Raw genomic sequence first — 21,443 nt, forward strand, 5'->3', positions numbered from 1 at the left:
TTAGTAATTCGCTTATGAACATTTATTACTTATGTTGAACTAATTATTTATATGTTTCTGATCAACCTATTTGATGCAGGTATGGCGTACGACACACCGGCGCTGTTTAACCGTGGGATTGACAGGAACCACCGCTCGTTCCTGTCAGCAGTCGAGGGTGCACAGCTCGGCACCTTCCGTCCACGCACGTCGCGCGAGTGGTTGCGTGTCGACCCCCGTCACGTTCCTTGGTACGCGTATGTTCACATTTCAACTCAACTTTGCTTTGTGTTGTACTTATGTTTGAAGTTTGCTCTATACAGGTTGCGTGCGGCAGGCCTTCTACCACTTTGTAGGCTTGTTGAGGCGGCGGCGGACGACCGTGACCCAGCGAAGCGGTGGGATGCAGACCGGTCACTCCTTGCCGCTCTTATAGACCGCTGGAGACCTGAGACGCACACGTTCCACCTTCCCTGTGGGGAGATGGCTCCGACACTGCAGGACGTGTCGTACCTGCTCGGGCTACCGCTGGCGGGAGCAGCAGTTGGTCCCGTGGACGGTGTTTTTGGGTGGAAGGAGGATATCACTGCGCGCTTCGAGCAGGTGATGCGCCTTCCACACCTAGGACCGACCACCACCCTTCCTCCGTACTCTACAGTCGGGCCTAGCAAGGCTTGGTTGCTCCAGTTCACTGTAAGTAAATAAGTTGTTATTATCATACGTGCTTATTTGCGACCGAATGAGTGTTTTGTACTAACATTTCATTCTTAATTGTAGGCGGACCTTCTGCACCCTGACGCTGATGATTACTCGGTCCGACGCTCCCTTGAGGCGTACCTGTTGTGGTTGTTCGGGTGGGTGATGTTCACTAGCACCCACGGGCACGCTGTGGACTTCCGGCTGGTCCACTACGCACGGTCCATCGCGGATGCTCAGCCACAGGACGTGCCGCAGTGGAGCTGGGGTTCTGCCGTGCTAGCAGCCACGTACCGTGCCCTCTGTGAGGCGTGCACGAAGACTGACGCGGGAGCGATCATCGCTGGCTGCCCTATGTTGCTTCAGCTTTGGGCAGCCGAGAGGTTTGCCATAGGTCGACCAGTGGTGGACAGCGCACCCTACGGGGTTGGTCGCAGCGCGCAGTGGCCAGAGGACGGACCCACGATGGAGACTTACTGGTGTCGACGTGGGGTTAGTGCAACTTCGCTGCGTTATAAGTTTATCAGTCGTCTTTTTTTTTCTTCACATAACATGTCTAATTCCGATCATGTTTATTGCAACGTCGTTACGCTCACGTCCAGGTGAGACGTGGTTACCCGGACTTCGTGTTCGAGTTTGACCGTCTCCAGCCGAGCGACGTCATCTGGGAGCCGTACACAGAAGAGGCCGTCGCTGCGAGAGCACCGCTAGGACTTTCGTCCTTGTGCACACGCGACCAGGCTTACTGGCTCACCATCCTGCCAATGGTGTTCGACATTTTCGTTGAGCCTCACTGCCCGCAGCGTGTGATGAGACAGTTCGGACTTAGGCAGGTGTTTCCGGGCAACGTGCAGCCGACCGTCCTCCCTGCCGACCACTCGTGAGTTCGGATTGTTCATTTCTAAATTTTTATGATAATTACTTCATCGAGCCATATAATTTACCTCTCTTCACAGGTTGACTCGACGGGGACAGCTAGCAGGCGCACTTTGGGCTCCATGTGTACAGCAGTACGTTGACGACTGGGTGTTAGCTACAGAGGAGGTGATCAACGAGCTCTTCCCACACACGGAGGAGAACTACCGTGACTACCTTCGCTGGTACCTTCCTCGCACTCGTGCGCGTGTGACCTTCACTCCAGACGCCCCAGAGCCGCACGTTGCCGCTGTCACGGACGCGTATCCCACGCACCGTGACCGAGACTACTTCGTGGCGGTACGTCCAATTTGTATTACTTCTTACAATTATTTCATTTATCTTGCATAATATAGGACAACTACTGAATTTGTTATTTCCATCTTGCATAGGCTGATGCCGCACGGGATATCAGTGCCGATATCACCGCAGTCCAAGTGAGGTTGAACAGAGGTTTGCACTTGACTGACGTTGAGCAGAGGGTGACCTTCGACCGGATGCAGGAGAAGATGCGTGCGGTCATGCGCGTCTTCTCCTGTCGCAGCGCCGTGGACGTCGTACCTCCAGCTGGTCCGGTACAACCACGGCCTCGTGCGCCTACCGTCGGAGCAGGACCTCGACCTACGGCACCTATTTCGCACGGTACTGCTCAGCCCAGAGGTTTCTTAAGTTTTGTTTCTGTTTTTGTACGAAAACATCACCCCGTCGTAACTTGATGATCCATCCTCGCAGGACCTCGTTTGCCTTCGAGCGCCCCTAGCTTCGGATCAGTGCGACCTACAGCACCGGTTTCGCACGGTACAGTTCAGCCCAGATATTACTTCATTTTTGTTTCAGCTTTTGCACGATTATGTCACCATGTTTTAACTGCACGTTTCCTCATCGCAGGACCTCGTCTGCCTTCGAGCGCGTTCGCAGGCACGACCGGCGCTTCCACGAGCTCCGCAGGGGCGTTCGCCACCTCTTCGGGCGCGTTCGCCAGCTCTTCCTCTCACGGAGCGTCGATCCCTCGCCCACACGGTACTTTACTTTTTATTAATACTGTTAAATACCTGTACGAAACTGATGGTCCTTGTCCAGCAGGATTTGCAGCCGGGATCTTCGGTACTGGGGCCTCTTCGTCTCACGCCGGTAGGACTGGTCCTACTAGCCAGTTCTACGACGACGACTTGCACGGTGCAGACCACCACGACGTACTAGGCTCCTCTCAGCTTGGAGGAGCTCCAGAGGCGCACACTCAGGAGCAGCCAGAGGTCACACCTGTACAGGCAGGACGGGTTGGCCGTGCCGTACCCCCGGACCGACTCACGTACTCCCACGGGCACATTAGGGCGCAGGGTAGGAGGGACAGGGGTAAGAGGCCTCGTCAGTAGTGTTCTACCTCTTCAGTCCTTATGTGACCGTTTCTTTTGGCTTACAAACTTGTAAAGCAGTACTACTTTTGCTATTACTACTGGAGTACTACTTGTGTTTGTCTCGTCTACATAGTTCTTTTAATTCATATGGTGCTAGAACAACTTATGCTCACGACAACACACTTTCGGCGCTGCACGGTAGTGTCAGATCCAGTAGCGCGCACAGTCCACAACAGCACACATGAAAAGCGGCAGCTCGAGTTATCACTATCAACTTTCGGCGCTGCCTGTTTACATAAAGTGAATCACGCCCACGCGTGATCGTCTTGTCACATCTAATGAATAATGTATCTCATTGAGTTCACATATATTGCAGTGAAAACGACGCTATATAATTGACAATCTGAAGGCAACCTCTTCATATTTTCTTTCCCACTAGCACACAACACACGAAAATGAAAGCCTATTCATTGGTAATACGTAATCTAGATTTGAGATTATGTAGAACATTCTTCACTACAATTTTACATTTTGGCAGCAAACCAAATATGATCAAATGCAATTTTACCTTACCAAATATTTGGTCGTGAAGAAAAATTTGGCACTAACAATCCAAATATGCCCTAAAAATTAATAAAATATTTGTACGGTAACAAAATATTTGTACGGTAACAATCCAAATATGCCCTAAAAAATAATAAAATTGTATTTTACCAGTCTTGGAGATTTTAATCTTGTATAGTTTTCAATATAAAAAGATTTGATAACTATTGATATTTATACAAAAATATAGAGCACAGTATAAAATCGCCCGAGCGGAGGGCGGCAAGGGGGCCGCCTGCAAAATTCCATGCCCCCTCGCCGCCCATTTGCAGGCGGCCCCCCGCACAGTACAAAATCGCCCTCGCGGAGGGCGGCAAGGGGGCCGCCTGCAAAATTCCATGCCCCCCCTCGCCGCCTATTTGCAGGCGGCCCCCCGCACAGTACAAAATCGCCCTCGCGGAAGGCGGCAAGGGGGGCCGCCTACAAATTTCGTTGACGGCCGTCGCCCGAAAGCGAACGGCCGTCTGCCACGTCATTTTCGCCGCCCTCTGGGAGGGCAGGGCGGTAGGCGACTACTTCCGTTAATTTTTAAAATGAAAAATTATTTTTGTAAAACTTTTAATAAAAAAAATTAAAAATAAAAAAAAATTCGACATGAGATGTCCAGAGCCCTTTATCTCCCTCTCTCGTCTCACTCTCCATAACGCCACCGCTTTGACTGCTGTCGATACGTTTCAATGTCTCGGCTTTGACTGCCACTTGAGCTCGGGCAATCTTCATGCCCTGTTTAGATGGGACTAACACTAAGTCCCTATCACATCGGATGTTTAAATATTAATTATAAATATTAAACGTAGATTATTAATAAAACCCATCCATAATCTTGGACTAATTCACGAGACGAATCTATTGAGCCTAACTAATTCATGATTAGCCTATGTGATGCTACAGTAAACATTCTCTAATTATAGATTAATTAGGCTTAAAAAATTTGTCTCGTGAATTAGCTTTCATTTATGTAATTAGTTTTATAAGTAGTCTATATTTAATACTCTAAATTAGTGTCTAAAGACAGAGACTAAAGTTAAGTCCCTGGATTCAAACACCACCTGAAACCACACACTTTTTACTGCCATCCCCCCTAGTGTGCAGTCGCTGGCGTTGCCCATCTCGATCTATCTTCCCCAAGCTTCAAGTGTCAAATCCAGACAACGACCGACGACATCAACCTTCATGTGTGTCGGGAAGCCAGGGATCCGGACCGGGCTTTGGTAAGCTTCCCTCCATGGCTTGTCAATTCACGGCGATAAGGTGTTGCCTGTTGTCATCTGTCCATCTCTAGTTCTATTGTGCGAGGCGGATAGCAATGTCAGAGAGATAGGATGTTCACGGTGTTTTTTTTTTTCCAGAGTATTATTTGTCAACTTCCTAGCTAATTTTTTTTTCTTGGGAAGTTGTTCTGGCTTGTCCCGAGTCCTGACCTCACTCTTTAGTCTAGGTGTTTTTAGTGAGATGTGGATTTGACGGTGATTTTCGGGAAGGCTCTTGTTGACCCATCTTTTTTTTTTTTAATTTGCATGACCATATCCAACGGTATATATTGAATTTGTGTTGCATGTGACGAGTGACGACTATTATTCAACATGACGTGGGTTATTCTAGAATTATCACATGATTCACTTTTCACTTTGATAGTTGGGGCTGTTGCCAGTCAAGGCTGCAGCTACGGCTGCACATTGCTTCTGCCGTACTTGCTTGACTGTTTCTGTTGGCTGCAGCGCTATTGTTGACCAGGCAATCGAACTACCACCATCTTGACATACCTCTTCAACTTACTTCTCTGGTTCTCTAGTATCTAGTATCACTCTATAGCCATATCTTAATTTGTACACCACCCCTACAGTACACCTTAACAACTCTTTTTTTATAACTATACCATAACAACTTGCACCTGTGTTCGTTCCAGTGACATTGGGTGAGAAAGCTCCTCGTTTTACGCGCGCACGCTTCTCAAACTACTAAACGGTGCGTTTTTTAAAAAAATTTCTATAGGAAAGTTGCTTTAAAAAATCATATTAATCCATTTTTGCAATTTAAAATAGTTAATACTCAATTAATAATATGCTAATGGCCCACCTCGTTTTGCGTATCTTCTCAATCTCTCCAATCCCCTTCTCCTCAAACACACCCTAAGTAGCCTTTCTACTATTCCCTATAATAATTTCTAAAAAGAAAAATAAACAGAACAAACCAAGATTCTATCAAGTCACATCTTGCTTTTTAGACAAAAGTGAACTCACATCTATCTAGTCTGATTTAACCAACCATATGAAATTTTTTTCACAAATTAAAATTCCATCTGTCGACCACATAAAATGTAGCCAAGTCTTAGACGCATGACATATCATATTCGGTAGATGTATTTTTCTTATAACGGGGATGCATATACACATATAGAGATATAGTTTGATTTATCAAGGTGGAGCATATCAATTTGATACTAATTCAGTAGAATTTAGTCGATTCTGAATTTGCCCTTCCTTTCCTACTACTACTCGTGGAGAAATTTGCATATGTGCCATCCTTAAAAACTGGCTTCACTAGAATACTATCGTTAAAATGGCATTCGCCTCTTAAGCTGTGGGAATTCGCAACAATGCCATTTTCTCTATTTGTTGCACTTGTAAATCATTTTCCATCCATTTATTTTTTTCTCGGACCTTTTTGTCCCTGGTTGCACCTTCTCTCTTCTCCTCTCATCCTTTCTTCTCTCTTTTCTCTCCTCCACACGCAGGGAGAAGGCGAGGTGACGGCGGCGCGCCGCGAGCCGAGGCTGTGCGCCGGCAGAGAGAGGGCAAGGTGGTGGCGACGACGGGGAGGTAAGAGGATGCTCAAAGCTCGCACGTCCATCCCCCACCGGATCTGCCTGCCACAGCCCAAGCACCACCGCCACTCCTCGTCGTTGCTCGAGCTCCACTACCAGGACCACCGCCTTCCTTCCTCTGCGCGCCGGCAACTCCTCTTCCCTCTACGATGCCAGTGGACAGCGCCGCCGCCTCCCTCCTTCCGCACGCCTGCCGCAGTCGCCGCCGGCCCATCGCCGCCTCCTTCCTTCCTCCTTCCGCGCTAGCGCCGGTGCCGCCTCCCTCCTTCCACGCGCTTGCACCGCCAGGTTCGCTTCCTGGTTTGCTGCGAGTGGAGGAGAGAGAATAGAGGAGAAGAGTGAAGATGCAGCCGGAGGCAAAAAGGTCTGAAAAAATTAAATGGATGAAAAATGACTTATAAGTGTATAAGAAATAGCGAAAATAATATTATAACGAATGCTCACAGCTTAAAAGTAGGATAAAAGCGAATCCCATTTTAACGATGAACATCCTAACAAAGCCAGTTGTTAAGGATGGCTAATGTGCAAATTTCTTCTCCTCGTGCAATTCGTATCTCATTTCCACTCGTGCCATTTTCGCTCCCAAGTCCCAAACCACGGCGACCCGCCGCCATCCATCCCCCTAAACCCCTAGCTAGGGTTTCCAACCACCATGGCGACCACGCCGGCGGCAGCGGCAGCGGCGGCGGCGGCGGGGGGCGCGGCGATCCTCGACACTCTCGGGGACTTCACCTCGCGGGAGAACTGGGACAAGTTCTTCGCGCTCCGCGGCACCGGCGACAGCTTCGAGTGGTACGCGGAGTGGGACGACCTCCGCGCCCCGCTCCTCTCCCTCCTCCATGGCGGCGGCGGCGCGGAGGGCGGAGGCAAGGCCCCGGAGATCCTGGTGCCCGGGTGCGGGAGCTCGGTGCTCTCGGAGAGGCTCTACGACGCCGGGTTCCGCCGCGTCACCAACGTCGACTTCTCCCGCGTCCTCGTCGCCGACATGCTCCGCCGCCACGCCCGCGCGCGCCCGGAGATGCGCTGGCGCGTCATGGACATGACCGACATGCAGGTACGGCCACGACCCCCCGTGCGCTTCATCCGCTTCGGTGTATTTGTTGGCTGCTTTGGAGCTAGGATTTTCGTAGTGCTGTTGCGGTGTGTGTGGGGGCGAATCTATACGGAATTGCGGCTCTGCTTGGAATTGATTTTGTACTGGACCACGCAATTAGGCATTAGCCACCGAATTGAGGATAAATCGGCACCGACCATTTTTGGTACTCGTTGTCTTTAGTGGAATGGTTAACTGAATTTCGTATCTGATGGCTAGAATGGAGGCTCTTGCTAATGCCATGCTCTTGGAGGTTGATGAGTAGGCAATGCTGAGAATTCAAGCATATTTGGTTGATTGTGAATGCTTCTGAACATATTGTCATGCAAATCATCTAAATGAATGAACGCATGTGGTGTGTTATTTTCACCCTTGGGCAGCTTGCACCAGATGCTCATGATTTTAGTTTGTCGCGTGTGTGACATGATGGATCAAGCAAATTACAGAAGGGGGCAACTCATTTGGTTGAAACCCTGAATGAGCCTAGTGGAATAATTGTGGGGCTTTTATGTTTTATGCTTCTTACAATGGTAGCGAACTGTTACATTCTCAATGTTTTCTGTACACAATACACTTTTAAAGAGTTCTTTTCATTTTCCCTTGCCATTTTTTAAGAATTAGAGGGTTCTTCACTTCTTCTGACTGAGTGTTTTTTTTTTTGTTTTCTGTTTGTCCATCAACCTGTAACTCGATATCTTATTGAACCTACCTGATGCATCAAATTGCCAGTTCACAGATGGATCATTTGATGTCATACTTGATAAGGGTGGACTGGATGCTCTTATGGAGCCAGAGGCTGGCACAAAACTAGGGATGAAATATCTAAATGAGGTATTAAGTGTAACATGTTTCCAAATTTAAATACTGATGTTTGATGTTGTAATAGAAATACCATTTTGAATTTTAAATGGTGCATGTTAGTGTTGCATTCTTGATTTTTTATATATCTAATGGAATTTATGGAAATGTTTTGTTCTTTATGTTATGTCTGACTTAGTAAGCGCCTCTTGCTTGTCTTACAGGCAAAGAGAGTTTTGAAATCAGGAGGGAAATTTGCTTGCCTTACCCTTGCAGAATCCCATGTCCTAGGTGAGCTTCTGTCAATTATTGAGAGAACTGATTACCTGACAATTGAAGTCTTTTCCTGTTACATAGTTACACTTAGGACCTCCAATATGTCTTACAGTTTTGAAGTATTCTAGTGAATATACTTTCAAATTTTCAGCTATACTTCTTTTGTTTTGCTTTTAGTTGACCAAAGATATCGAGTATTGATTTTTCATGTTTCCATAGAAACTTTGATCATTGCTTTTATGACTGCATCAATATTCTTCTTATACATCTTAGTGACTTTGACTATTCTTAATAAATATACTTCCAATGTTTCCAGGGAAGCTTTAATAACTATATTAGCGTGAAACTATAAGTTAAAAAAAAAAACTTTATGATTATGAATGTGTTTTTAACAATAGAAATAATGGTGTTTTCTTCTCTTCTTTCTTGGAAATCAATGATGTACTTTTTGCAGATAATCTGCATACTTTCATAGATATTGTGGTCTGAATCAAAATTTCAAAACTGTTCCACAAATGATATAAATAACCAATTTAATATCTCGGAGGTTATTTTCGTAATTGACTAACAGTGTTTTGCTCCTTTCTCTCCTGCAGCTCTGCTTTTGTCTGAGTTCAGGTTTGGATGGGATATGAGCATTCAAGCTATAGGTAATGAATCCTCTAAGTCTGCCTTCCAGACTTTCATGGTGGTCATGGTAAAAGGAAAGATGGGTGTAGTACACCCAATACAATCACTATTAGACCAATCTGGTAAATTCTGTAACATGAAACAGGTACTGCTATATTCTTCTGATGGAAAACAAATAATTAATTCCTGTCGGTACTCTTACTCTTATATTTTATATTGGTGCTGCAGGCAAATGATGTGATTCATTCTCTTGAGAAGGAAAACACCATCCGGGAGTCATACAGTTCTGGTGTTGATATTACTTTGTCATTACGCGATCTTCAGTTAGGAGCTGTAGGAGATCTGAAGGTGATTATCCCAGGACGACGAAGGATGTTCATTCTTGGTGATCAGGGAAATTCACTTTATTGCTATAAGGCTGTTCTCTTGGATGCCAGAAAGCGAACTGAGACCTTTGTATATCATTGTGGAGTTTTTATTGTGCCTAAGGTCAGCTATATACTGTCAATATGCAGCTTTGATTTTTGTTGCAGTACTTACTGTTATTTAATTTTACTCAATCCCCTACTGATCATTTTCTTGATCTACTATGTCGTATAAGAAACAAGCATATGATAAAATGATCAGAAAATATACTTGAAAATCAAATTACACTAGATGGAATAGAAAACTGTGTTGATCAATGTTATTTAGGGTCCACATGTATCCATGTTGTTCACTTCCTATACCAATTTCAATGCATATATCAAATACTACATCATTTTCAAAATATATGACGCCGTTGACTTTTCTCATAACATTTGTTTTATTAAAAAAGTTAGTATAAATATGTAATACTATAAGTTAAGATTATAGTCTCTTTGATGATAAAACAGGTCACAACAAAATAAATGATACTTATATAATTTTTTGAATAAGACGAATGGTCAAATGTCATGCGAAAAGTCAACGACATAGTACATTTTGGGATGGAAGGAGTATTGTGTTACTTTTTTAAGCACATGCCTGTTGCCCGCTGAAATGTGATTCTGTATTGCATACTTGGTGAGGGATGCATCCAGTTTATTCAAATTGTATGAAACACAAATCTTGAGGCCACCCAATCTATTTCCTTCTTGGCATGATTTATCTTTTTATGTGGTTTTGACCTGCCGTACCTTACATTGAAGTATTACGAGGGAGATGGTAAACCTTCATGCAAATATGTTAATTGTGCATGTTGCAATGGAAAGATTATGTGGTGCAACAGAAGTTTAGGATTTGGGACAAGTAACATCACTGCAAGATAATAATTAACTTACTAGTACACAATATGGTAAATAGTATTAAAAGAGGTGTGCGCTGCATATTATAGGGAAATTGTAACGGAAGAAATAAATTATACATAGCTGAATAGTATGGAGATGTGCGCATAGTGGGGATATAGCTGAGAGTGGGGATAGGGTAATCACTCCTGTAGTCCTGCTCCCATCCCCATTTATAGTGGAAGGTATGGGACGCACTTCAAATTTGTAAATTTGAGTCTTGTATAGGCTTAAAGTCTTTCTCTATCTCTATTCTCACCGTTTTGTTCCTCTGCTTTATGTCTATTGTGGTTCTGCATCAAAAGGTTTGCTATGTGGGTACTAGCTAGGCTTCTTTTGACAACCAGAGTTGCTGAGTAGCCCTCTAGTATTTGTGTTCTCTTCCATTAAGCTATATGAAAGCCAAAACAGTTACTCTGGCACTCATGATTGCTAATGAACATAATTTGCTTTCAGGTTCGAGCACATGAATGGCTTTTTGCTTCAGAAGAAGGACAGTGGCATGTTGTTGAAAGTGCAAAGGCTGCTCGTCTAATTATGGTACAACTGTGATGGATGCAAGCCTAGTGTGATTATAATTTGATATTTGGGATCACTTTACAGCATTTTCATTGCTTATATTTGTGCCATGAACTTACCTTTACCTTAGGTATTCTTGGATAGCAGACATGCAAATGCTGACATGGATGTTATCAAGGTGATTGTTTGCAAATTAGGATGTTGTGCAAATTCCACAGGCTAATACACACTATCCTAATGTTATTGTTTTGCTTCTTTTTTTTTCAGAATGATTTATCTCCCCTTGTTAAGGATCTGGAACCTGGAAATCCTGAAGAGGAAGCTCGTATACCGTAGGTGTCAATGCATTCTATTTGAAATTTTGTCAGCATTTTTTTCCTAGAATTCGTGTTTCCATGTTAAGGAAATAAAAATGTCAATTTCTTTGGAAGTACAACTGTAGGAAAAGGATCCTAATGAAAATGTCAAATTATTAAGACAAACTTTACAGTTTGGTAGTTAGTAAAAGAGGGGTTTATCAGTGCCCACGATTATAGTAAGGCTTTGCAATTGGTCCAGCATGAAAACTCAATCTAGTTCTAATAGAAATTCGCTGATGCCAAATTAGTCTGGTGCACCTATCCTGTATGTAGTCCTATTTGAGACAGCATGATCATCACCATTATTATATCTCCTGGTGCTGTTTGTTTATTTCAATGCACATTCCCTGGTTATTATATATATTACATCCCCTTATTTGTTATGATATGTTTACCCTAGATCCATAGGTTAATTTGATGTAATAGCGTCACAAAATAGTATCATATTATTGCTTTTTTAGGACTGTAACCAAATCCATCTTTGTTTTGGGCATGGGTGTATCTTTTCCTATATTACACATTTACACGTGTTATCTAGGCTGGGCAACGAGTTGTTAATGGCCTTGGTTCCAAATTGGAACGAGTTGATTTCATATATAAGTATAAAACAATATAGTTATTGCGTACTTGGACTTAGTAATAGTGGCAGAGGTACGTGGTGGAATGCTATCAGCTATAAGCTTGTTAGGTTGATTTACTAATCAATTACAGTAACACGACAGAACACGGAATTGATTATTGTAGGTACATCATGGAATACTATTGCCTTGTACATAAGTAAATATAATTTTACAGGACAAGTGTTAATCATACCTCAGTAATGCAAATAATGTTACCTTGTGCTGAGAAATGACCTGAAATGCATGCCAACTATATATGGTCAGATCGGGAAGGAGCTAACCAGTTGTTGCGTTTGTAATAGTACACACAAGCAAAATCATATGTCAGTGGTGCACTACATCCCACTTGGAATCCTTTTTTTTTTTTGGGGGGGGGGGGTCATTATGAGCTTCTTGAATTTTCTCAATCAACTTTCCTACCATAAAATGCAAAACCAAAAAATGTTTCTTAATCGTGGTTGTGGTGTAAAAACAACTATGCAGGTTCATGATGGCTGGTGATGGTGTGAAGCAACGAGAGATTCTGCAAGAGGTAATTATTAAAATATATTTTCCGTGGAATGCCTGTTCTAGTGGCAATTTTGTTTGCCCTTGCCCTAAGGACTAATGTTATCCAGATTGACCATCATCTATATAATATTGGAGTCTTTTGCAGACTTGGTGCCATTCTTTTGCATAAGCATAATTACGGGCTTACTGTCAAATTATAGTGGTTGAAACCTCTTCAAGTCATTTAGCGCGTATTTCGTCCATGGTCTATCATGAACGATAGATGCAATGGAACTGTGTCCACTTGATAAATTTTTCCAAGTATAGGAGTCCCTCTGATACCTCACTTCAGCAAAACCGTTGCTGGGCAGAAGAACAGTGAAGTTGATGTTTGGACATCATTAGTTGATGGACTAAGTTTAGGTTTTTGTTTAAAGATGATAATTAGGTAGCCTAGTCTTCCATAATCTGGCTCCTACGAAGGACCTATCTTATGCTCTTAATCTACTGATTTTCATCTATCATTATTTACCAGTATGTTATCTCTATCAGTTTTGAATGATCCCAAGAATGAGAAACTATATATTATTCATTTGGGTATCCTAATGGGTGGTTTCTGTTCATAGAAAGACAAGGTTTAGACTGAAAATAACACAATTTTTTTTTTCAAAGGAAAGAAGGATTGAAAATAATTTCTATACATCAACTTTGTACTGGATGCATACTAAGTTCTAAGAGTCAGTCCATTCTATGCCATCAACAAAGCGCTGGTTATGCCATTGGCAAAACTCAGTTCTACAATATACCATCGAACAACTCATTTTCTTCCTTATATGTCATCGCCGTTAGTCAAACGCTGTTAAGAGAGGAAAAGTGAACATTTTACCCCTAGGATAAATTTGAGATTTTGCACAATGCCATGTCGCATTAAATAATCTTGGATGATAAAAAGAAAAGCGGTTTCTATTTTTCATCAATGAGAAGAAATAGTGGATCATGACCAATGAAATCCATGAGGACGCATGATACCCTAGAGGCAAAATGAACATTTTCTTGCCCTTAATGGAATTTGACTAACTATTAACTAGCAACGATAGAATGTAAGGGAGAAACTAGTTGTTTGATGGTATATTATAGAACCGAGCTTTGTCAGTGCTATATTGTAGAACCTCGAACCACCTGATTCACTTGCTAGTTGCAATTGCATTTTCTTATCACTGTTGACTTGTATGCATGCCCTACCTTCTCTAATGGACTGCTTGCGTTGAATTTTGAAGGTAACTTCAGAAATAACTGGTCCTATGGTTGTGGAAGATGTTGTTTATGAAAATAATGATGAAGACCAAAGTTCTATGACTGAAAAGATGTTCCGGCGCCTTATATTTAAAAGAAATTCTGGCTTAGTGCAATCTGAAGCATTGCTTGTCAAAGATTCCACCAGTGACAAGGCAGATGAAAACAACAAAAAATCACCTTCAGCATCCAAAAAAAGGAGGAACCAGAAAAAAGGTCCCTCAGGTATGTCATGCAAATTTAAAGTTTCAACTTACTGGTATGCTAGATTGATTGCTATACTTGTGGTAGGAATAATCCATGCTAGGGTGTCACACCCAGAAATTCACGAACCATAATTCCAAGCTGAATGTGCATTAAACCATAGTGGAAAAAACCGGACCGGTAGACGACCCGGTCACCCTGCTGGTTCACCGGTCTGACGGTCCAACCGTGAACCGGCCGGTCGAACCACGGTTCACTAACTATATGTAACATATGTGTTTGCATACAAGCACATAGATCTGTATGGTAGGATGGCTATGGGAGTTGGCTTGCAAACAACCGACCAGGGGTCGACTCCCCACAAGCGCGCGCTTCCTTCAATTTTTGCTAAAAAAATCAAGCCCGCAGACAAGTCTGGCCCAAAACATGCTACTGGGCCGTTGTTGTGGCCCATTCATTCACCGGACTTGTGTTAGTCCGGTCCGACTGAAAGCGGTTTATTGCCCGGTTCATCACAAAACCGGCCGGTTCAGGCAGTCTGAAGCGGTTCAATTGCATGTCCGGTCTTTCTATTCGACCGAACCGTGCCAACCTCTGGTTCCGGTTTTTTTCGGTTGAACCGCCGGTCCGGTCCGGTTTTTTACACTAGGCATTAAACCCCTGTCCAGGACAGGCTAGGGTACACAAACGACAATGTTGATATACATAATCCACGTCTTACAAACAGTTGAAGTCTTACAAATTCAGCGCAAAAATAAAGGCGGGCTAAACTAGGATAACTGAATTCAAATTGTCTGATCTGAATTAAAACAACTGAAAGGGAAAGCAGTTCAACTCCTAATTAAAGGCAGCCATACCACAAGCAACTCGAAATGGTGCGTGATTAACCCACAAGCAAAGCAAACCTAAGCATGGAAACTAACAACCAAGCAAACTAAGGAAAACGATAAAACTAAGGGTTATGACTCTAGTGCTCGGAGTGACGCACCAGAGTCCGACTCCAACGACCACAAGAGCCGTTCCGAGCACTAGTGTCGTTACCCTTAGCTTTGCTTGTAACTGACCAAGAATGAGTATCTGTGATCAGGGATATTTTTGTTAATCTGTAGTTTGAAATACTGGTTGAAGGTGCCAACCTGATTCTTAATATTTCACTGCTTACTGAAGTTAATGATCTTTTATTGACAATAAGTTCGTAAAAAAGTAGGCATGATATAATGTTTGATCTTCCTCTATTTATGAGCCATTTGTTGGTCTTTCATAATATGTAGGATCCAAGACCGTTCTGAGGATTGATCATAGCTACCTTGGTAGCTCTTATCACAGCAGTATCATATCTGGCTTTTCTTTAATTGCATCTGCTCTGGATTCTGCTGCAGTAGCTGGAACAAAAGTAAGTAGCATGATCTCGTTCTACATGAGCAATTCAACTTTCAAGTCTATGGACCTAGAGTGTTAAAGATTGTTCTTTTATGAGAAATGAAATTTCTAATTTTAATGCCTGGATGCTTGCAGTGGCCTTTGTTATTTTGTTCTTAGCTTACAGCATAAACCATTTCTAATATTCAAACCCTATAATGCATTTTGTAGGTTAGCACAACCGTCATAGGGCTTGGAGCAGGGACTTTACCAATGTTTCTTCGTGGATGTCTCCCTTTCCTAGATATTAAGGTAAAAGAAAGAAAAATGTCTTATCTTAGTTGATTGGTTGAATGGGGTGATCAGCTTCTCTAACCTTACAGGTTGTGGAGTTAGATCCCTTGGTAGAGGAGGTGGCAAACAAATATTTTGGCTTTTCAACAGATGAGCAATTGCAGGTGAGTTATTGTACTATCAAAGGATTAAAAATGCATATTATTGTAGAACCTAAGTTGTTTCAAAAGATAGGAAAGAACTCTCCAAGTGTCAAGCTATACATAAGACTTCTTGGAGGTTTTATTAGTTACTTAAAGATTCTTTTTCGTTTGGGAAATATACTGTAGCTAACATCCATACAAGTATAGCATGCTTGCAATAGTGTCCCAATTTATTTTGATCGTCCCTTTCCCTATGTTAGGTGCATTTGGGAGATGGAATCAAATTCATAGATGATATTGCTGTTGCAAACAGTAGGGCTACCACCCAGCAGCTCATGTCTACTGGCAATGAGAACAATGCAGTTAAAATTCTTATTGTTGATGTTGATTCATCTGACGTGAGGTATTTGCTCTCAACATTTCGATGACTGCCCTCTACCCTTATATGTTTGTTCTACTACAAAACAATTTCATATCGACCCATTCTGATTTCGAGTTCATGGCTGCTTCACAGCTCTGGGTTGTCTTGCCCTCATGCAAACTTTGTTGAGGATTCTTTTCTTCTGGCGGTGAAAAAGTTCCTTGATGAAGGTGGTCTGTTTATCATCAATTTAGTCTCGCGATCATCCGCAGTCAGGGAAATGGTTGTTTCACGACTGAAAGCAGTAAGATGGGAGTCCAGACACACATTTTTTTTTTTTTACATAATAGGATACAACAGATTTCTGAGTACAGTTATTTAGCTAAAATAACAACTTTCTTTGTAGGCCTTTGAGCACCTATATTCACTACATCTCGAAGAAGATTTAAATGAAGTTTTATTTGCAACCCCAAGTGAAAGATGCCTGGATAACAACAATATGGATGAGGCTGTGGCCAAACTGAAGGCCATGCTGAAATTCCCAGTGAATGTAGAATCAGATATGAAGAAGTTGCAGAAGCTGCAGTAGTCGGCTCAGCTGCAGCGAAATGCCATTCATTTTGTCCTCAGCGAACTCAGGAAAATGCTGGTGTAACTTCCTTCAACTATAGGACCAAATTACCTGTACCAAAGGCATAGGTACACCTTCCTTCGTGTTGTATTGCCAAATTTTGTTCTTGTCAAACCGTGCCGCGATCTGTATAGAGCTACAATAGGCGAGAAGATGTCTGTCAGTTTTGGTCTCCATTGCTGAGAGCCTTTCTAAATCATTGACAGTGTACGTTATAGAAGTGACTCCCAAAAGTTGGCCAGTGCATAGAATTGCATTGCAGCTTCTGAGCCGTCAGTAGGTTGGCAGACCTGACCGTAACATGTTTACTACACAATTGCTACTGCTGGATACGCATGTGATTTTCATTGTTTACAATGGTCTTGGTAGTAGCTGGAGATTGTGAACAGTTGACTAGTTGAGTATGAGTTCATCTTGCTTGGCTAAAATTGAGCATGAGGGCTGACTTTCAGTCACTTGGTTTTGGTTTTGAGGCAACATTTCCTTTGGTTTAAGAGCTTTGGTCATGTCACTTGCCATTTGCATAGGAAATGAAGATCAGGCATGCAGCATATGCATACGAATATGTGATGGACCGGAACAATGTATTCCGGTTGGGGGTCACCAACAGTCCAACGATAGTGCAGGGCTAACTCATCACGTGTGACCTTCTCTACAACTTGAAATAATGTTGCACAGGTTGCACAGCAGGCTACCACTAGATCTTGTCCACACCCCAGACGTTCCAGATAGGCAACAAGTGCCATCTTTCTCCATTTCAAAATATAACTATCTTTAGTATTTAAATTTTATTCTAAAATATAATTACTTCACCTACTCTCTCTCTTAGTCTCAGTATTAACCAATAAAAACCATCTCTTTGTTCAATTTATGAATCGACTTTCTCATCTTAATCAATTACAACTATCTCAGTTATTTTTATGATTTTCCTTAATACCCATACTTGTGCCTAGCTCTATAAGTCTTTGGGACGGAGGGAGTACTTTGTTTTTTTATCTGATTTTACATTTGTATACATTTAGGTATACCTCCTGCATTTACATTCCACCTTGTTGATTATGTCGACTACCTTTTGTTTTGTTTTTCAGATCAAGAAGAAAACTCTCGTGTGCCTTCGGTATATAATCCATATAAAAATTCCTCTCAATAATCTAAACCAAGCGAGGGTGATTATGAATTTCTGTAATAACCATTTACAAAAAGAAAGTATCATATGAATTGTGCAAAAAATTGGGCGGTATTACAGAGGATTTTGTTAATTAATTATTTCCAAACACTCTAGCCTAAATCCATGAAATGCCATTGACATACACTCTAATCTAAGAAATACCATCGACGAACACAACTTCCAGGAAATGCCATTGTACGAGTCATTTTGTCCTAGAAATGTTATTGCCATCACTACTCTGTCACTTGTATTCCGTTAGATACTGTGTAAAGACTATTTTAATGTATATGCAAACTAACAATTTTGAATTTTCATAGGAAAGCTATACACGAGAAAAATCTCAAAAATTCGCCAAATGAAGTTCTTGATAACATCTACTTCCAGTAATTCTAGCCTAAGTTCTTGAGTATTGTAGCATTCTCAAAAAATTCCCAAAATCATCCGCCTTTTGTCATACATAGAGAAGAAAGCTCCCAGTGGGGCCTTCATATTGGCTGACCAGAGGAGGAAGAGCTCGTGGTAGGAGGCCGAGGGAGGAGCTCGGCGGCGGCGGAAGGAGCTCGGGGGCTAGATCGACGGAGGAGCTCTGGGTAAGGACGCACACTGGGGTGCCGTTGGCCCGAGGAGGATAGGAACCATCGCCGCGACGGCCAGATCCACTTGCGCACGCCGCTGGCGTCGATCCTCCTTGACAGCCGCCGAGGCCGCCTCAACCACCACAGCCTCGCTTTGCCATTTGAGGTCGCCATCGGGGAGAGAGAGAGAGAGAGAGAGAGAGAGAGAGAGAGAGAGAGAGAGGGGGGCTAGCAAGGTGGTGGAAGGGGAGAAGCCGCTGGGGGAGGGGGCTCGAGGACGGCGGCGGGAGCTTGAGGGTGAGGGCGACTGGGGTGCTCCAGGTGAGGACGTGCGCGGGGGTGCGGCGACGGCGTCGATCCCCTTGACAGTTGCCAACGACGTGAGAAGAGGTGGAAGAGGAGTGGCCGGCAATGGAAGAGAAGGGGACTTGTCCTAGGTTGAGAAGGGTAATTTGGTCATTTTGGCAAAATTAACGGCATCTAAAGGTGTAAAAGTGACTGTGATGACATTTCTGGGACAAAATGGCTCGTACGATGGCATTTCCTGGAAGTTACGTTCGTCGATGGCATTTCTTGGATTAGGGTGCTTGTCAATGATATTTCATGGATTTTCTCTTTCGCTTATGCATATACTTCTCAGACAAAAATTGAATTTTCAACCTTAAATTTGGAGTTGATTTTGGTTTTTTTCATCGTGGTTTATTTTTCGACATTTGCTTTTATATCATCAAGAACATGTATATAAAAGACAAATTATTTTTTATTTACAAATATGCCGTTTGGATTATTCGAATAAGCCAAACGATGGGGCTGCTACAGCCTAGATGCCTAGATGCCTCTTTGGACAAAAAACAGGGGAGGGGGGGGGGCTGACCCTTCACGTCAACATCCCCAAAATCCATGAAACCTGCAAGAACATTATCTTCTTTGCATTTGGTAGGGCCATATATCTTTAGGTAACATTTGCTTAGTTAATTGCATATGTGTGCACCGTGCATGCATTATCATAATCAAGTGTTGAGCTTTTCTAAGGTATAGAAGAAGTCAAGAGCTTACTTTCCCACCTAATCTTTTCAATCACCTTGGTTATCTCCGAATGTGCTGGGAGTTAATTTGAGGCTTCTGCTTTACAAAATACAAAAATTCATGGATGAACATGATCGTGGTGACAAACAACATACACATCATATTTGATTTTGAATTTATTATGAAAGAAGTGAAAGAACTATTCTCTGTATCTCAAATATAATGGTAAATGATAGTGTGAATACATACATGGAGAAGAAATCCCAATAGTAAAGTATCTTTTGGCCTTTCACTTCATGATATAATAATCAATCAATAACTCCCCTAACCGTACTGTTTTTCTCCGATTTTTCAATTTTTTTGGGCTATCTCGTTGCTTTACACGTCGCTCCTCCTCCTCCCAGCTCCTCGCGCGCGCCTGCGTGACCGCTCGTAAGCGGTCACCAGTTCAACGATTTTTTTTCGGCGCTGTGGGGGCGTGCGCACACACTCGACGGCGGTTGGAACAGGTTGCATTAGTAGGCTATTTTGCAAAAAAGTCCTTGCGTTTCCACGAATTATCGTATACGTCCTTGGACAGGTGCACAGCCCGTTATGTTTGTTGCAAAAAAACCCCTCCTATTTCACAAATACACAATGTGAAGAAGAGAAAATTTCGTTTTAAGGGTAGCGCTGTCAACATAAAAAACGAAGGGGTTTTTCAGAAAAACAACCACATATACCCCAAACCCTAACCACGGGCTGTTCCCCACTCCCCCACCGCGCGGCCGCAGCCCCACCCGCGCCCCGCTCCCCGTGCTCGGCGCCGGACTCCCACCGCCTCCGTCCTCCCTCCCCTAGTCGCCTCCGTTGTCGTCCGCCCTCCACCCGCCACCGCCGTCGTCGTCCATCCTCCCCCCGCTCTCCGTTGCCTCTCCTTGCAGGCCGTGCGACGGCGCGGCTCGTGGCCTCGTCTCCGGTGCCGCCGTAGTCAGATCCGGCCCTCTAGCAGTTGGATCCAGCTCCGCCGCCGCCAGATCTGGCGGCCGGAGGTGACGGCGCGACGGAGGAGGATGACCGAGATAGGTTCGGACGATGAAGCGGCGGAGGCCGACGGGTGCGGCATCATCGTCCGCCTTCCCCGCGACACCGCCCTCCCCCTTGTTCTCCCCCCGCCCCACCCGCCGGCAACGGGGCTTGTGGCGGCGGCGCATCCAGCCGCGCACGGGCCACTGCCTCCCAACTTTGGAAAGGAGAGAATCTTTTGAGAGAAAAACTAGGATCAAAGAAGGCATTTTGGGCCACTGCCTCCCAGCTTTGGCCAAAAGTTGCACTCATTGCTCACACACACAGCAGCAAGCAGCTAGACACAAAGAATGGCACAAATTATCTGCACCCCAAGATCATCAGCTACACTTGTGTTGTGCTTACCTTGGAGCTAGCGAGCTGCTCCGTCCGATGCCGTCCAGGAGGGTCCTGATGCGCGACACGTCTCGCTCCCTGAGTCCACTCATGCGATCCATATCTAGGCAGAGTGGAGGTTTCATTCCGATGCTTGACCTTCCTGCACCTTGGCAATGCACCATTGGTCATTGCTGCTGCAAATTTGGTCATTGACACCGGCTGGCCAGTCCATGATTCATGAACTTGGTTCACCATCACCACTGCAAGTGTTGCCAATGAGCATGTGAATCATATATACTCACTCCGTTTCAAAATGTTTGACACCGTTGACTTTTTAGCACATGTTTGACCGTTCGTCTTATTCAAAAACTTTTATGAAATATGTAAAATTATATGCCTACATGAAAATATATTTAACAATGAATCAAATGATAGGAAAAGAATTAATAATTACTTAATTTTTTTGAATAAGACGAACAGTCAAACATGTGCTAAAAAGTCAACGGCGTCAAACATTTCGAAACGGAGGGAGTACTATAGTAGCTA

At 43.6% G+C, this 21,443-nt stretch overlaps 1 protein-coding gene and 3 long non-coding RNA genes across 6 annotated transcripts; 2 read left to right on the forward strand and 2 right to left on the reverse strand.

Annotated features, from left to right (window-relative positions):
- Window positions 1-1,912: 1,912 nt before the first annotated feature.
- LOC136356297 (uncharacterized) lies at window positions 1,913-3,063 on the forward strand. 2 transcript variants are annotated; one of them, XR_010741012.1, is made up of 4 exons: window positions 1,913-2,232; window positions 2,323-2,388; window positions 2,479-2,610; window positions 2,674-3,063. It is a non-coding gene; the product is annotated as an uncharacterized lncRNA (long non-coding RNA). The 2 variants fall into 2 exon arrangements; XR_010741011.1 differs by lacking the exon at window positions 1,913-2,232 and having other exon boundaries at window positions 2,250-2,388.
- A 3,474-nt stretch (window positions 3,064-6,537) lies between these two features.
- On the reverse strand, window positions 6,538-21,058 carry LOC136351243 (uncharacterized). The gene is made up of 3 exons (XR_010740853.1): window positions 20,925-21,058; window positions 12,165-12,205; window positions 6,538-6,677 (listed from the first exon to the last, which is right to left on the reverse strand). It is a non-coding gene; the product is annotated as an uncharacterized lncRNA (long non-coding RNA).
- LOC4335621 (uncharacterized) lies at window positions 6,914-17,200 on the forward strand. Of its 2 annotated transcripts, none has more exons than XM_015780157.3 (16): window positions 6,914-7,426; window positions 8,195-8,296; window positions 8,488-8,554; window positions 9,136-9,314; window positions 9,398-9,658; window positions 10,930-11,013; window positions 11,123-11,170; window positions 11,260-11,324; window positions 12,455-12,503; window positions 13,738-13,978; window positions 15,229-15,350; window positions 15,548-15,628; window positions 15,700-15,774; window positions 16,014-16,156; window positions 16,268-16,418; window positions 16,521-17,200. In XM_015780157.3, the coding sequence occupies exons 1-16, from the start codon at window positions 7,025-7,027 to the stop codon at window positions 16,701-16,703; spliced, it is 2,253 nt and encodes a 750-aa protein (XP_015635643.1). In that variant the 5' UTR covers window positions 6,914-7,024; the 3' UTR covers window positions 16,704-17,200. The 2 variants fall into 2 exon arrangements, with proteins under 2 accessions (XP_015635643.1, XP_025880914.1); XM_026025129.2 differs by having other exon boundaries at window positions 8,202-8,296.
- Window positions 16,632-18,891, reverse strand: LOC136356123 (uncharacterized). The gene is made up of 2 exons (XR_010740852.1): window positions 18,413-18,891; window positions 16,632-16,881 (listed from the first exon to the last, which is right to left on the reverse strand). It is a non-coding gene; the product is annotated as an uncharacterized lncRNA (long non-coding RNA).
- Window positions 21,059-21,443: the final 385 nt, after the last annotated feature.

Source organism: Oryza sativa, chromosome 4 (assembly GCF_034140825.1).
Source record: "Oryza sativa Japonica Group chromosome 4, ASM3414082v1".
Taxonomy (NCBI): Eukaryota; Viridiplantae; Streptophyta; class Magnoliopsida; order Poales; family Poaceae; genus Oryza; species Oryza sativa.

What these genes read in the sequence shown, in the direction of transcription:
- LOC4335621 (XM_015780157.3), top strand. Translation starts at nt 7,025, where the DNA reads ATGGCGACCACGCCGGCGGCAGCGGCAGCGGCGGCGGCGGCGGGGGGC. An exon ending in AGGCTGCTCGTCTAATTATG is followed by an intron (nt 11,014 to 11,122) that starts GTACAACTGTGA and finishes CCTTTACCTTAG; the next exon opens with GTATTCTTGGATAGCAGACA. An exon ending in CTGACATGGATGTTATCAAG is followed by an intron (nt 11,171 to 11,259) that starts GTGATTGTTTGC and finishes TTTTTTTTTCAG; the next exon opens with AATGATTTATCTCCCCTTGT.